The sequence below is a fragment of the Silurus aristotelis genome (genome assembly GCF_946808225.1).
Source record: "Silurus aristotelis genome assembly, chromosome: 5".
Classification (NCBI taxonomy): domain Eukaryota; kingdom Metazoa; phylum Chordata; class Actinopteri; order Siluriformes; family Siluridae; genus Silurus; species Silurus aristotelis.
Genome location: NC_139578.1, coordinates 11,213,918 through 11,230,233, shown reverse-complemented (window position 1 = coordinate 11,230,233; position 16,316 = coordinate 11,213,918). Strand labels below are relative to the sequence as shown.

The window sequence follows — 16,316 nt, the reverse complement described above, 5'->3', positions numbered from 1 at the left end:
GCTAAATAAATTTATATTCCATTTCACTTTACAGCTTTGACTTTTGTGTCTTATAGAGAGCCATTTCGTTCAAGCGAAAGGGTTCTGATATAATTTTTCATCCCGGATCTTTTTTTTTTTTATTCTTTACTCTTTAAAATCAATTCCAGTCGCTGTAAGATGTCCTAAAAGTCTTTGTATTCAAAGAAATGAATACTGAATCACTTAAATATGATCAGCATGCATAATCTTTTCTGGTGTGCAACTCTTTTTCTTGGAACGATTCAGACTGACCTCATTCTACCTATAAAGAAACAGCAGGCTGGAAAAATGAGCTGTATTGTGTCAAGAAAAAACTAAATTTGTTCTAACAATGTGGTCAGGCTTTTTGCTTCCTGCAGGAAAGCAGCTTACAAGACCATCTTGGTTGTCAGCTTAATCATTTCTTCGATCACCCTTCTTTTTCCACCTTTGAAGTCACACTCTTTAGTCAGACATTTTATTTAGACATAGTTACCCATAACCTTGTGTGACATTCACCTGGGCTTCTATTGGCATACAATGTTTTTTCGTACTTCAGCTGTAACTTATGATACATTGTCCTTGTCAATTTGAAAGTAAATGGATGATTATTGGGAACAGTACAACTGTACATACTGCTTAATGTTTAGTAGCCCCAAACATTTCACATATGCAGAATGGCTCGCACCATTTCCTCACTGGACAGCTTTGCGTGTCTTGTTTCTGTGCATTCCCTCTTTTTAGATCAACAACAAAGGCAACGTAGTCACCAGCCCTAAAGAGGCAGTCTCCTCTCCTGCTCTGGTACTCTCTGTCTATGTCTCTAATCTCATTATGCCTTATGATTTCTGCCTTTGTTTCAGCATTTCATTCTCTTTCTTGTTAATAATCTGTGGCATGGAAGTCAGAGGAGTGGCAATTATTAAAACAACAAAGCACAGATACAATATATATCTATACACGCCTGGGCAAAATAAAATGACTAAGCCAAAGCTTTTAATCATCTTAGCAACAAATCATTTGTCCGAAAATTTGCAAGGATTAAACAAATGCACTAATGAGAGCTCGTGTGCCACTAATTTCTAATTTCAAATTTTTAACTGTTAAGGGAAAAAAGCTTGAAACAGGGAATTTCTATTATATAGGTTTTTTTTTTTTTTAATCTATTTCTTGGTTTACAGCATTTCTGGTTGAGGATAATAAACATTGAATGGAACGACTTTTTTTTTTTTTTTTTTTTTTTTTTTTACAGATAGAAAAGATATCTCCAAGTTTGACCACAGTTAGTATAACCACAAAGCTATCAAATGTAAATATGTTACTATAATAATGAGTTACGGTATCTATTTGTATCTACTAATTTCCTGACCATTGATTTGTTGACAAGACCATTAAAAGCTTCATATTTAGTAATTTTGTGTTGGGCTTTGCCAGTTATTTTATGTTTTCTAACTTTTGTAGTCTGATTGATTTGCCTTTGGAGAGTATTAATAACATAGAGCTCACAAATCAAGATGAATTTTAAAACTTAATAAAAGTAACATACACTTAGTAACACAGTCGCAACTTTCATGCCTTCAATTAATGTTGTTTAAACTCGAAATTTGCTCCTGTGGTTTACTCACAAACAAAATATTACACTTGAAGGTGAACTGCTCCGTCATGTGTGGATTCATTTACAGTGGGCCATAAGTGCAAAACACAAACAAACCTAAAAACACAACAACAAATCAGAAAACCTTAAAACCAAAGCGAAAACATGACCGCATTAACTGAAACAGAACGGCTAGGTCCTTATTAAACATAACATGCTCGTTGCTGATTGGACACGATGTACAACTACGATCAGGGAGACGAATTGCGCTTTTCCAATCTGTTAGCTTAGTGCAAATGATTTGAATGTAATTATATAATTAGAGTGAAAAATGATTGATTCTTCTAAAGTTACTCCTCATATGATCACTCTAGAAAAGGAAAAGCATGAATGAAAGCATCAGTAGATACATTTAGACTTACATTTTCTCTTGTAAACATTCTCCATTTCCGTCTTACACCGTCTTAGTAACCAATCAGCAAAAAGGACTTGCCCCATTTATGTTTAGTGTTGATGTTCATGATTCTTCTGTGAAGTTTTCACATTTGTTGTGCTGTTGTTGGTTTTGCTGTTGTTGGTTTTGCTGTTGTTAGTGTTGTTGTGTTTTGTGATTTGCTGTTGCGGTGTTGTAATTGTTGTGGTTGTTGCTGTTTTGCCTGTATTTTGCCTTACAAACCACCAGCTCTGGCTCTACTTCAAACAGAGCAGCTGTATGTTAATTTCATTTGTCATTTTTTTCATTAATTTCAGGTACTTTTTTGTGTCAATGTTATGATTAAAGTACTTGCTTGGTACTTGGTTTCCAGCGTATTTGGACAAACCACACACAAGCTGCTCACATTTTACTACAGTTCATTCAGGTTAAATCATTTTGTCACACATTTCTCCTACCTGCAGTGTTTTGTGTGCTCCAGATTGCACTACTGGAAAAGCACTTAATATGCCACAGTCTTTTTCAATGTTGTATGGTGTTACTTAATCCTGGTAATCCTGGTCAATAGGAAGTATGAGTTTTTGTTCCTGATAATAGAAGTGCATAGGAACTTCTCACACTATTTCTGTGATGTAGTTTTATTGTAAGCAGTATTAAAGTTTCTCACTATAATGCTTTCTCTACCCTTACCTTTATTAGACACTTTGGTTTAGACAGTGGTTTAGAGGGATTTTAATTATTCACCAGCTTCTGATATTTTAAGATTTGTTAGCATTGCTTAACATTGGAGTCTTAAAGCTAATGTTGGACAATTTTAGAAATTGATTGATGATTGCTTACACTGCATGTTTGACTTGCCTGCACTCTGACACAAATCTACTCATTTTATCCTCACACTGTACAATGTTTAATTTACTTGTCAGTCATTTGTGCAGTAAATTGGATATTACAACCCCTTCAAAGTGCACACTATCAAACAGCTTGTGGTCATTAACTATCAACAAATATTAAGTATTTATTATACAAATATTATATAGACTATATGGGCTATATATAGACTATATTTTAAATAAGGTAGCAATAAATGTTCCTTTACTTTAAGAGGGACCCAAACCAGTGTACAAAGTGAGCTCGATGAACATATGGTATACATGCGTGAAAGTGGAAGATCTTGAGTGACCTGCTATAGAACTCTGACCTCAACCCTATTGAACACCTTTGGGATGAATTGGAATGCTGACTGCACCCCAGGTCTCCTCACCTCACATCAGTATCTGACTATGCAAACGCCTTTGTGGCAGAATTGCCACAAATCTTCACAAGCACACTCCAACATCTTCCCAGAAGAGTGGACGTTATTATGACAGAAAAAAATAACTGCCCATATAGCTGTACCATATATAAAATAAATATATTATCAACTAAGTAAATTTTTTTGACATATACCTGCTTTCTTATAATTCCTCTGCTGTAGACTTTCCCCCCCCAAAGACCATCAAGTATATTTTTATTAATTCTAATTTGTCCAAAAATGTCCCTTTTTGCTTATAAAATATGTGTTGCTAATGGATTCTGGGTAATGCTTTAATGGCTTTAATTTGAAATTACCGTAAGTATGTTTAAAATACGTTAAATAAAATGCGTTCGATGCAGAACAAAGCAAATCTTGGTGACCTTTTTCCACTTTCACATTTCAATATACGAGTGTCATTTCTCACTCTGTTTCTTTAATCCTCTTCACTTTTCGTCCTTTTCTCTCTGCGCCTCTCGATCACCTCAGGAGCCTCAATCTACTGTTATCCACAACCCCACTGATGGAAACAAGGTATTATGTATATAAACGGGTTTGCTAGGATTGAGCTTGCTCCATTGTGAATTTGACCTAAAGGGGATTGCTGGTTTAATGACTGATAGCTGGCAAAACTGGTTTCTGTCCTACATCCATACGCATCTCCTCGTTAGAAGCCGAGCGACAGATTTTCAGCATACGGTTCCCTTAATGTATAGTGAACGCTGTGCATGCCTCTGCTGCAAGCCAGAAATGTGTGTGTCAGTTTGCTTTTTTGTATGTTTTCGTGCATGGGGTTTGCATTTTTGTGGCATGCTTTATAGGGAAAACCTTCTGTCTAGAAAGTATGGCAACGGTATAAAAGGTCTTATTATTCTGTCTATGAGGGAAATGCAGGCTGCTAAAAACTTGTCTCTGAAAATAAACAAGCTACATAACATCAAGGGCACTAAAGTAGATTTGAAAAACTTGATCTTTTTAAATTATTCTTACGTCGCTTCTGAAGCGTTAAATTCATTGACGTAATAAGTACTCGCGTGGAATTGACATTAATGCTTTTTTTTTTTTTTAAGGAATCCTCTGAGAGTGCCAACACCACCATAGAAGATGAGGATGTGAAAGGTATGTCTAGCAGGTTGATTTTGGCTTTAGAATGTTGTTCATTCTATTTAGAACAATCAATTCCTAATTTACTATTAAATTAGGAATCCCTAATCTACTGTTAATTGTTTTTTCATCAGGTGAATATTTTTTTTTTTTGACTGTGATCAGATCTGAACCTGTAAAATCACCTTTTATACAAAAATAAAACTGATTAAATACGTTAATTTAGTATGCGAAAACATTTGAGTGTATCAAGTGTCGTTCAGTGGTTTCAGTTCACTGTATCAGTCTGCATGCTTCACTTGAACCAGTAGGTCATGGGTTAAGTTCAGTGTTTTAGTTCTTATACACATTAAACCTTATAAATAGGACTGGAATGAAGGCCATATAGATTTGACATTTTTGGGTAAAACTTAATGTTTGTCTTACTAGACAGTTTGTTAAATTATATATCGTGACATTCACAGTATATCGTAGAAATGTAATGTGTCACAATTTATTATTGTTATATTATCCAGTCCTATTTATAAAAGATTCTTTTGGATTTATAAGTCGAATTCTTAAAAAAATAAATACATTTTTTGTAGCTGTATTGTATAATGACGCACCGATGCTCGAATAGCAGACACGGCGAAAGCATACTGCTGTTTCCCTTTCTTGTGAAGCAGCCTATTAAAGAGACGCAAGGCTTACTGGTGCTTATTAACAAGAAAGTGTTCCCTGTGCGCTCCTTATCTCACTCCCTGTCTCATCCATTTTTCTGTTCCTGAAGCCATTATGAGACGGTGTATTGAAATCAGCCCCAAGCAGCAATTGTGTGTGTGTGTGTGTGTGTGTGTGTGTGTGTGTGTGTGTGTGTGTGTGTGTGTGTGTGTGTGTGTGTGTGTGTGTGTGTGTGTGTGTGTGTGTGTGTGTGTGTGTGTGTGTGGGGGATCGGAGAGAATGATGTTCATAGAGCCTTAATCTCTGTCAGCTCATTAGTGAATTGTCTGTGCAATGTGCTGTACAACAAGGCAATTACTGTCTGCCTATGGTTACAGCCTGGTCCTTTTACAGGAGAGCAAAATAAATAACTAAATAAATATTTAGAATTTATTTCTTTGCTTTTGCAAACCTGAGGTCCATGAAATTAAGCTTTGCTCTGGCACATACATTTTTGGACGCACTGACATTTGTTAAAGAATTGATAAGTTGTCTAGGCTTTAGTCTCCTGATCGAGGTCTTCTGTGATCTGATGCTTGGTGAGTTGCTTGCATTGTAATGTACTTGCATAGTAGAATATCACTGAAGAGTACCTAAATTGTATCTTCTAGAGCAGACTGATGGACTGGAAAACCATGTCGGGCTGGATTTTGGTGGCGCAGCAGACAATGCAATGTACTAGTACATGACTAAGAGTATAAGAGAGCAAAAAAAAAAGAAAAAACCTCTTTCTCCTATCAATCAGCCAAACTAATTGTGGCAGTCATTGTGTATGCATTTTATCCAAGTGTGTTCAAATGCCTTAAGCAGGGACGTTTACATTTATGCCACGCCTATCTAAAACAACTTGCATTTACCTCGTGTATACAACCGAGTAGTTGAGGGTTAATGTCCTTGCCCAGCAGTGAATCTTGGTGTTGCTGGGAATTTAAACTAATGACCTTCCAAACAGAAGTCCAACATCTTAACCACTGAGCTACTACTTCCAGAAGAAAAATGATTCAATGCAGTGGCCTGGTTATATATTTGTTACCCTTAACCCAACAGCTTTGGGACAAATGACCAGACTGGAAGAAAAGTGATATAAGAACAGTTAGAACTTTTTAGATTTAGCAATGTGCATTCTCTGTTCATTGCATCCTCCAATTATGACTGGATGATCCCCAGTCCAACACCATGCTAATACACCTACAGCAATTGGCTGTACATAAACAGAAATCTAAAATAAAGTTACTGAACCATGGCGCATACATTGCAGGTACACACAAAGCCAAACCTACTCGTTAACTTCATTTCCCTTTTTAATCTAAAAACAATGAAAACATTGAAAAGTTGGAAAGTCAGTCTTAATGCCAAAATATTTGGAAAAATTTCCTTAACTACATACAGATTCTAAAAAGCTGTGAGTAAAATTGAGTGAATTGCAGGAATAAAAGTACCATGTACTTTTTTGTTTGGAAGTAAAATGTATTCATGACTATATATATCATACTCTGTCTCCACTCATTCAAAACCTTTTTGTCTTTTCTTTTTCTTTCCCATCACAATTTTTTGCTCTTTTATTTCTGTTTTTTTATTCTACTTATTTTAATTTTTTATTTTTCCACAATTGTCTGCAATTATGTTCATCTGCCCATACACCTTTCTACCCCAACCCACTCATCACCTTTTTACTCTTTGTTTGTCTGACAAGTGCACCACCTGCTGGACGCTACTAGAACCTTCAAGCGCCCTCTCTCTTCTTCCCGTTCCTCCTCTTCCTGCTCTTCCTCCTCATCCTTTGTCTGGTGTCTCCCTAGCAAATTTCCAATAGCAGAGGAGTGCTATAGCTACAACCTCAAACTGCTCCTGGTCGTTTATTTGTTAGTCTCCGTCTCTGTTTTTCTGTTGTTTCTTAACTGTGTAGAAAAATGTGGTCAGTGTTTTATCCTTGAATCTCCTATCAAAGAGCCTCAGGCACATCACAAGCACATCGCCAGTCAGTGTAAGTGGCACAGAGTTACACAAGAGTTCACACAGATCAGAGCAGATTAGTTAGAGTAACAATCATTAATGTAATTGTAATATCTTCAGGATAAAGATTCTTTATTATAGGGTTTTAGGTCAATATAAATCTTTCTAAAACACTTACAATTATGAAAGTTGGAGATTTATTTGCTGTGTTAGACCTCATTGTTTAATAGTTTCACTGCTGTGAATGCATTTTCAGCAGAACCTCAACAGCAACTGAGTGCTCCGAGCTGAATTAATGCTCAGATAAACGTATTGTAGCAGTGCTCTCTGCTGGTGAAAGTGAAAATCACCCCACTTACAGTCTACACCATTGTGCAGTGTTGAGATTTAAAGAAAATTAAAAATTGAACGTTGAGACTTGTTAATGATCATCTTCAAAGGTTTGCCCGTGATCTTAGCATTGCTCATGAGACTGTGTTATATGTACATGTGCAGTTGGTTAAAGATGCTCATGTGTAGGACTTAATGGTCTTTTAAAAAAAAAAACTTCTTTCTCAGTTTGAATTGTTGATCCTTATGTGCATGAAAATCCATGGGCTTGCATTTAATCAATAATGTTAATATATGGACAAAAGTGTTGGGGGACCTGACTTTTCCCACCATATGTGGTTTTTCCCCCAAACTGTTATTACAAAGTTGGAGGCATACAAGATGTCATTGTATGCAGTAGCAGGAACATTTTCTCTTCACTTGAACTAAGAGACCCAAACTTGTTCCAGAATGGCAATTCTCCATGAAGGATATGGTTTACATGGGTTGGAGTAGAAGATCTTGAGTGGCCTGCTTTAGAGATGACTGCACCCCAGGCCCCCTCACCCAAAATCACTACCTGACTTTTCTAGCACCCTTGTGGCTGTTACAAGCTCCACAAAATCGAGTGGAAACTCTTCCCAGAAGAGTGGAGTTTATTATAACAGCAAATCAGGAATAAATGTGTAATGGGGTGTTGAAAAAGCACATATGAATCATATAGTCAGGTGTCCACAAAATATTGTTTGTAGTGTAGTAAACACTCAACAAGCTTTTTCCTACAAACTCACCCTCAGAGTGTTTCCGCAATAGATAACTGTTTTGACTGAATAATTATGAACAGTCGCACAGACACAAACATCGTTTACTTAAATAGCATTGTGGCCAATGTGTTTTTTAGCTCATGAAATTTTTTTAATGATTAACATTTTTAAAATTCTTTCTTCTTCTTTTTCTCTTTACATTTATGTAGTGTTAATAAAAAGCTTTTTTCCTTCCTACCACACATTTGTGATCCATGTTCAGTATCATTTATATAGTAATGCTCAGAGGAGTGTAACTAATACCCTATTTATATTAATGACCTCATAATGGGCATAGAAGTCATGATTAAAATGTACAAATTGATATAGTAAAGAATTAAACACGTGTGTGTGTGTGTGTGTGTGTGTGTGTGTGTGTGTGTGTGTGTGTGTGTGTGTGTGTGTGTGTGTGTGTGTGTTTTGTAGCAGTACCAGTCACTCTATGCCATTACACCATCCAACCTCACATGCATTGTTTTTATTTATTTATTTTTGTTTTAATTAATCTAAAAGCCACTTTGACCTTTTTCACACTTGTCACTTGTTTTCTTTTCAGCGAGGAAGCAGGAGATTATCAAAGTGACCGAGCAGTTGATTGAAGCCATCAACAACGGAGATTTTGAAGCTTATACGTATGTATATGTTCTCTCCATTCGATCGCCGATATTACAGCAGTCCTTTCATGTTGTAACATTTTTTGTGTCCTGCTTATTTTTTCAGCAAGATCTGTGACCCCGGACTGACCTCATTTGAACCCGAGGCTTTGGGAAACCTGGTGGAGGGAACAGACTTCCACAGGTTCTACTTTGAGAACTGTAAGTTATCAGTGAATAGTTTAAATGCCAAAGTAAAACACAGTTGAGTGCAAAAGGTCACCTGTTGAAGTGTTTTGTTGTTTCGAGCATGTACACCATAGCTATTTTAAGGCAGCACAGATTGGGTCAGTATGCTCCAGAGTTTGTTCTTTTTAATATGTTATTTTATTACAAATAAAGCTTTCAGCAGTGATTTTTGGGGGAATAAATTATAAAATATAATATAAACACTTGGAAACTAAACCATGAAGAAAAAAGAAAAAAGAATAATAAATGAGTTTATTTATTTTATTTTATTTTTTATATAATTACAACAAATACAGCAAAAAAAGCTTCCACACAGGAAATCGGAAAATCAGGAAAGTTGCCATCAAAACATCAATCTTTTCCTGTAGCTGTAGAAGAGGTTAAAAAGTCACCATGTCCAAATTCATACTGTAATTAAAAATGGAGAAAACACAGATGTAAGGAACATTTCCAAAGAGTAAAAAGCTGTTGACAGACAAATGGAATAAAAGTTATGTTCTATCACTGACCCAGAACCAATTATTCATTACAATACACTATTTGGACAAACGTACTGGGACACCTTTTTTACATACTGGGACTTTTCCAGCCATATGTGTTTTTTTTCCCCCAAACTGCTACCATAATAGAGCATCACTAAGGCTCTGACCTCAGCCCTATTGAACACCTTTGGGATAAATTAGAACAGAACACTGACTCACCCCAGGGCCCCCCCAACCTACATCAGTACCTGACTTTACTGATGCCCAAATCACACTCCAATATCTACAGAACATCTTCCCTGAAGAGTGGAGGTTATTATACCAGCAACTGGGGACTAAATGTGGCTGAGGACCATACCTGAGCATGTTTTCTTTCTCTCTTTTTGCACTTTCAGCTCTCTCCAAAAGCCACAGACGTACTGTCCACACCATCTTGCTGAATCCTCATGTGCACCTGCTGGGAGAAGATGCTGCCTGCATAGCCTACATCAGACTCACGCAGTACATCGATGCTAACAACATGCCTCGGACCATGCAGTCGGAGGAGACTCGGGTGTGGCATCGCCGTGACAGCAAGTGGCAGAATATTCACTTCCACCGCTCGGGCTCACCGACCGTGCCCACCAAGTGAGCGTGTGTAGCGTGTGTTCATTTCATATAGCTGATTTTTTTAAAATGAGAAACGCTGATATCACTGCTAGCAAATGATTTTTTTGTAGCCAGTTGCATCATTCTGATTTGTGGAGAATAATACAAATTTCCTCCTTCCCATAATCCAAATGTATGTGGACACCTAACCATTACAATCATGTGGCATCAACATTCTAGACACGGCTAATACTTCATCCATTCTTTTATCTGCAGGGCTACTACACAACATTATTGTTCAGATTCTACTCTCTCCTTTTTTTCTATTAAGCATAATTTTTTTTATTACGGACATGAATTTATCAAAAATCAGCCATTTTGCATTTTTGCGCATCATCTTTATTTTCTCCAGATTTTTTGATTTATAAAATATAGTGACTCTGGTTGCTGTGAAGGTTGTGTTGTTATTTTTGTATTTCAAAAATAACAATCAACTGTCATTTAGCCGACGCTGCTTTGACACACAGATAAACACTGGCCACTGTATGCAAACGTTTGTGCACCAATGCTGTGTGTGTGTTAACTATAAATGGTTTGCATGGTTTTCTCTCGGAATGGCTATAATGTATGCTTTCCTGTTCCGCAGTTAACGAGACGTCCTGAGCAGCGCAGCTCAATCTAAGGAACTTCATGTTCGATGGCCACTGAGTGTCTGCTTCATTCAAACTCCACCTTTACCACTTCTCTACCCTGTCAGTCTTGTTTACATATCGTTACTGCTGGACTTTAGCCTACACACAGGTGGGGAGTTAATATCATTTTGTATTAGGACGTACACGTGTGTGTGTGTGTGTGTGTGTGTGTGTGTGTGTGTGTGTGCGCGCGCGCGCGCGACTCACACTCTTTCCTCATAAATCACTGTGTAAGCGTTTTTTTCTTTTTTAATTATTATTATTATTTATAGTGTGAAAGTAGGGAGTCACGCTTGCTGATATATCTTTGGGTGTGTGGGTACAGCAGGAAATAAAATATTTGGTGTTCACAATCAGAAACAAAGTCAAACAGCACAAGGACGAATCTGGGTGCACATGTGACACGATTCAGTTAGAGTAATTAGTGATCTGGACACGATGTCCATCACTGGTCTTGAAGATAGGATTAGCAGGAAATCAGTGCCAGTCTTGTTTCAGTGCTTTTCTATTTCAAGTGCAATACAAAGGAAAAAAAACAACACCACAAAAACGCATTAGACAAAAGAGCTCGCTTTTGTATTTTCAGTGATGTGTTTGTGAAGTCGTGTAAAGTGCTATATCTTTTAGAGAATTGACAGTTTGACCTTAGTTATGCGAGCTACGTTCTGGTTTAGGCTGCAGCGGGCCAAATGTGTGAAATCGACAAAAGGAAGCACATTAGGCTGCATTTTGCTCTTTTATGCTTTTCACCTTATCACATGAGCACACTAGATAAAAATGTTGTTCAAGAATGTACCTTAACAACTGACACAAACCACCGCTAACCGCTAAATCCAACTATTTTATTTCATTCACTTGTTGTGAGTTTTTTTTTGTTTTCATTTCTATATTGTTTACTAACACTTAATGGGGGTATTCTGAAAAAGAAAAAAATGTGTTTTCTGAAATGTTTTCATTCCTTTAATTGATTAGCATTAGCCTTTATCATGTAATGCATGAAACATCTTTTTATCAACTTATTTGACTTGTATGTACTAGTTTTTTCTCCCCTCAGTATCGTGTATATGCTCTTGTGATGGTTCCCTGTTCAAGGGTGAAGTAGAATAAACGGTTTACGCTTTATATTCCTGTCCATTTTAACCTAAACATGAGACGAGTAGTCGGTGTGATAAAATGGTTTATATTACTGATATTAATGTAAAGGGGGATAATGGACAATAGGAACATTTGTAAGTGGAAATATTTCAGGGAAAATATATTGTTTTGTTTTTTTAACCCTAGAGTTGATATAAATTGGTAAGTGTTTTTTCGAAATAAACTTGTGTGTTTGCTCTTAAGACTTAACGCTTCAGATCATCAGCTTGTGAAATCCGTCTGGAAGAAAACAGAATTTAGGACTGATTGTTTATAAATACTGACTTTAGATTCAGAAAATCTGATAAAGAGTCTCAAATAAAATCAGTTGTTATCTTATTCTGTATTTTCTGTGGGTAATTTTGTTTTGTATTTTTTTTTTTTTAATTCTGATTCAGTTTCCCTTTGAGCTTTTATTGCTGTAACTAGAAAAATAAATGCTCAATCGCTTAAACCTGTACACTGTAAACAGACGTACCAGTACTCAAGCAGTTAAAACAGAATCAATAAAGCAAATAAATACCTTTTGAAAACACCCTTGTTTTTTTTTTTGTCAGTAAACAAATATTTAATTAATGAACATTTTATAATTAATATTTCAAAGTTTAAAAATGTAGGAAATGTCAAGTTTTATATGTGAATGCTTAAAACAATATATTAATGTTCATAGAAAAACATCAGCACCACAATGTATTACTAAAACATTCCTGTTATTTTTTTTTTTATATTATGTGAACTTTCTTGTTGAGTTAAAATGCATTGGAAAATGATTAGCAGCTTTTGTTGTTTTTGTTTGTGACTTTTTTGCACATAAGGAAACAAAGTAAATAAGAACGCCCCCACAACACCCCACCCCACCCCACCAAGCGTGTTAAATAAAAAGCTTCAGGCACCAGCATGTGATCTACATGATATCATTTATTATCCATCATTTACACACTGCAGCTGCTGTTTTTGTTTGTTTCTCTCTTGTTGTTGTTGTTGTTGTTGTTTGTTAGTCATGAACACATGCTTTTTATAGATGTTCATCAGCCTAGAAACAAGATGCTTATTCATGAAACGATTTCAAACAGTAAATGTCCTGCGCTGCCGAAATTATTAATCACACGCTCCGACTCTGACTGTGACCCCAAGCTTTTTTTCATCTGAAGCTTAAAATATAATTTCAAGAATGGTTTTATAGTACACATGCTTAAATGTCCATTTAATATATATATATATATATATATATATACAAGGATAACTTGCTACTCGTAAAGACCACTAAATACACACTTGTACACATTCTTTATGGGCGATGAACCAAACTGGAGGTTTATTTGGATGCTCATGCCTTGAGATACGGTGTAACTTTTACGGCCTTCTGTGCCAACACGTGTTCTCCAGTGCCACTGTAAATATACCATCAAATCACAGATTCACAAAACATGATATGATAATTAAACTGCTACTACTGCATTCACTAAAACTGTTGTTTATAGCCATAAACAGGTATATTAAAGGACTCGGCACAACCAGGAAGGGCGATTTTACAGCTTTCACAGTCCGTCTACGCATCAGTGATAAAAGCTTCGCAGAGCGTACAGTAGCCGTGATCCTGATATAAATATGTATAAGGCAAGAGAAATACAAAACCATAAATGAGAAAGTAGGTGGTGTTATTTAGGGTCTAAAAGCAGGTCAGTGTATCTGCACTACAACTTCAACTCTTCTGCTTTGTCGTTTTTGGGTTTTGTTTTTGATCGGATAATTTGCAGCATTTAAACGTAAAGTCATGTAGAAGCCTTTCAATAAAAATTTTTAATAAATCAATAAAAATAAAGAATGTTTCTAATAATGGGAAACATGCAGTTCATTTTAAATATTTCTAATTGGATCCTGTAAACTCCAGGATATTTTACATAACAGTAGTATATTTCATCTTATTCATGTCATTTGTTTTTTACTTGATTATTGTTGTGAGCCACAATGAAATACATGTTTTAGATTTGCAACACATCGTCACGTTACAGCCCTGTGAAACTCTCTATTCATTTTGCTCTTGTGCCACTAGTGTGGAAGGAAATGACATCAAGTCTGAAACATTTTAGATTTAAGAGTTACGATTATGAATCGTGGTCATGAGTCATTACTAACAGCTGTCCTTTAAATACAGTAATCCCCGATTATCGCGGTGGTTACGTTTCAAATCCGCCCAAAACGCAAACCCAAAAATACTATTTTACGTTTACAGTTCTGTACTGTATTAACATTCAACTTCATCTCATAATTCATAATCATATTTTTATTTCATTATTTCAACATAACACTCCATAAAAAAACAATTCCTTGTAGGTTTTGTGGTCTATCGTACTATCCGCGAGAGATCGGAAAAACTCAGACTAACAGATTAGTTATGTGGCAAATTAAATTCCGCGATTAACCGGGGGCGTGAGATTCGAACCGCGGTAAAGCGGGGGATTACTGTATTAGTGAAAAGTGTTGGAAAAACTGAAGGGAGCAACAAGATCATCTGATAAAATTACCTTTAATGAGTGCTACTTTCTTACGTGCAAGCGAGGAGTAGCAGTGTAGTGACTGGAGGTTAACATGGAGAAGAAACATCCACACGCACACACATACACACACACACAGAGTAAATAGGGCAGACTGGATTCACTGTGCAAAGCTGTTGTCGCCTTTTTATAACAATATGTGTGGGACCAACAGAAAAAAAAAAAACGAGCGTGAGTAAGGAACAATGTGCCAAGCATTCATTCAACACAACTCCCAAAAAGCACATTAAAAGCTAGCAACTAGCAATTTTTATGTGAATTTTACATTTAGACTGCATACAAATTACTCAAGCTCATTCTGGGTATCGTGATAAACTACACATTCGTTTTCTCTCCCCCCTCCCCCCTTTCTTTTTTATTTTGCTTCTTCTTCTTAAACACAATCTCAATACTGTCCTAATGTAAGCCTGCGTTTGTGGTGTGTAGTAAACAATGCCCCCTGTAACAGACATTAAAAAGTCTGTTATCCAAAGCCTGTGGACAGAATTGAAGCGAAGGAACTGTAACGGTGCAGTTTATGGACATTACAGTGCATGTTGGGAAATTTTCAGCTCTGATATTTACACATCTCATTACATCAGCTCTAAAAGAAAGGGCTTTTTGTAAAGATGGTAACGTCCAAAATGTTTAGCTATGTTTTTCTCTATTTAGGATTATTTTCTAGCCAAAATGTTTTGTCAAATAAGGTGAAACTATCTTTGGTCACAAAGTAAAAACAAGAGGAAAACGAAATCAACAAAAATCCCCCCAAAAATTGAAGCACAAACCTTTTTGCAAAGGAAAACAGAAAAAGAAAGAAGATATAAATATAAACACAAAATATATGGATCTGAAACACGGGATGTTGCTGCCTTATTGATAGTGTGAAACAAATGTGACGAAAGAGGATATGGGTCACAATCTGATCTATTCTGCTAAGGTTTTTGGGAGGCTTGCCACAGCGCAAATTAATAAAAGGGTGATAGAAAATCAGTCGTTTGTGTCCTGCTTTTCTTTTCTTTCCACCACCTCCCCTGCCTCTTCCACCTCCTCCTCCTTCTCCACTTCTGGTGTGCAGTAGCGATGGAGCAGTTGGTGTAGGTGCTGCTGCAGGTCGTCAGGTTGTAGGGACTCCGGAGTGTCCTCAAGTCGCTCCAGGTGGATGTGTTTGCTCTGGCCGTCCCTCACCACGGTCTTTTTCTGAGTGCGTGTCTTATGCATGCGGGTCCTAAAAAAAAGAGATTCACACGAAAAGTCAGTATACTTACATAGTATTGTTTATTCTCAACTTTATTCCTCCAATTAATACTTGCAAAATACAGCAGTGAAATTATTAAGGCACATTGTTTATATATTCATATGCGTTTGTTAAGTTAATAAAAGCCAAACAATGTTAGGTTTTTATTCTGCTGATGTTAATGGGATACAAAACCAATTTGTTTATATTATCAGGGTTTTCATTTGAATTCTCTAGAAGATCTACACACGCTTTTAGTGAATGCAGTAGTAGGATTTCTGTTAGGGAGTTTTCACACTTGCAGGTTAGTCCACAAAAATTATACATTCATTTAAGAAAGTTGTCTCATGACAAATTAGGAATGTGAAAGCTGTCATGTGGGCCAGGAAGTGTATCATGGTACCAAAGCCATTGCCTGTATGTTTGGTTGCATTGGATCAGTGGCGTTAAATTTTAACCGATGTTATCATTTTTTTGTTTGTTTTACAATATATGTTTAAATTAAAAGTGTTCAAGTTGTGTCCAACAAAAAGCCCCAAAAGAAAAAGGTGTGGTGTTTGGTCTTTCATACATGTTTTTGTTGCACAAATGCACTGGGTTTATCTAATTAAGTCTAAAAAT

General features: G+C 36.4%; 2 protein-coding genes across 64 annotated transcripts in view; one reads left to right on the top strand and one right to left on the bottom strand.

Moving 5' to 3' along the window:
* Nucleotides 1-12,459, top strand: part of camk2d1 (calcium/calmodulin-dependent protein kinase (CaM kinase) II delta 1) — an 80,593-nt gene extending 68,134 nt beyond the window's left edge. For 2 of the 14 annotated variants that reach the window (XM_083542195.1, XM_083542189.1), the window contains exons 14-20: nucleotides 745-804; nucleotides 3,808-3,855; nucleotides 4,389-4,437; nucleotides 8,743-8,818; nucleotides 8,907-9,001; nucleotides 9,906-10,137; nucleotides 10,745-12,459. In XM_083542195.1, the coding sequence (XP_083398321.1) occupies nucleotides 745-804; nucleotides 3,808-3,855; nucleotides 4,389-4,437; nucleotides 8,743-8,818; nucleotides 8,907-9,001; nucleotides 9,906-10,137; nucleotides 10,745-10,748 (564 nt within the window). In that variant the 3' untranslated portion in view covers nucleotides 10,749-12,459. Of the gene's footprint in view, nucleotides 1-744; nucleotides 805-3,807; nucleotides 3,856-4,388; nucleotides 4,438-8,742; nucleotides 8,819-8,906; nucleotides 9,002-9,905; nucleotides 10,144-10,744 lie in introns of all 14 variants that reach the window. The other 12 variants (XM_083542193.1, XM_083542196.1, XM_083542201.1 and 9 more) reach the window with 7 other exon arrangements.
* Nucleotides 12,460-13,592: 1,133 nt separating this feature from the next.
* The window catches only part of ank2b (ankyrin 2b, neuronal), a 121,224-nt gene continuing 118,500 nt past the window's right edge, over nucleotides 13,593-16,316 (bottom strand). For all 50 annotated transcript variants that reach the window (XM_083542089.1, XM_083542103.1, XM_083542108.1 and 47 more), the window contains one exon: nucleotides 13,593-15,686. In XM_083542089.1, coding sequence (XP_083398215.1) covers nucleotides 15,672-15,686 — 15 coding nt within the window. In that variant the 3' untranslated portion in view covers nucleotides 13,593-15,671. The remainder of the gene's footprint in view (nucleotides 15,687-16,316) is intronic.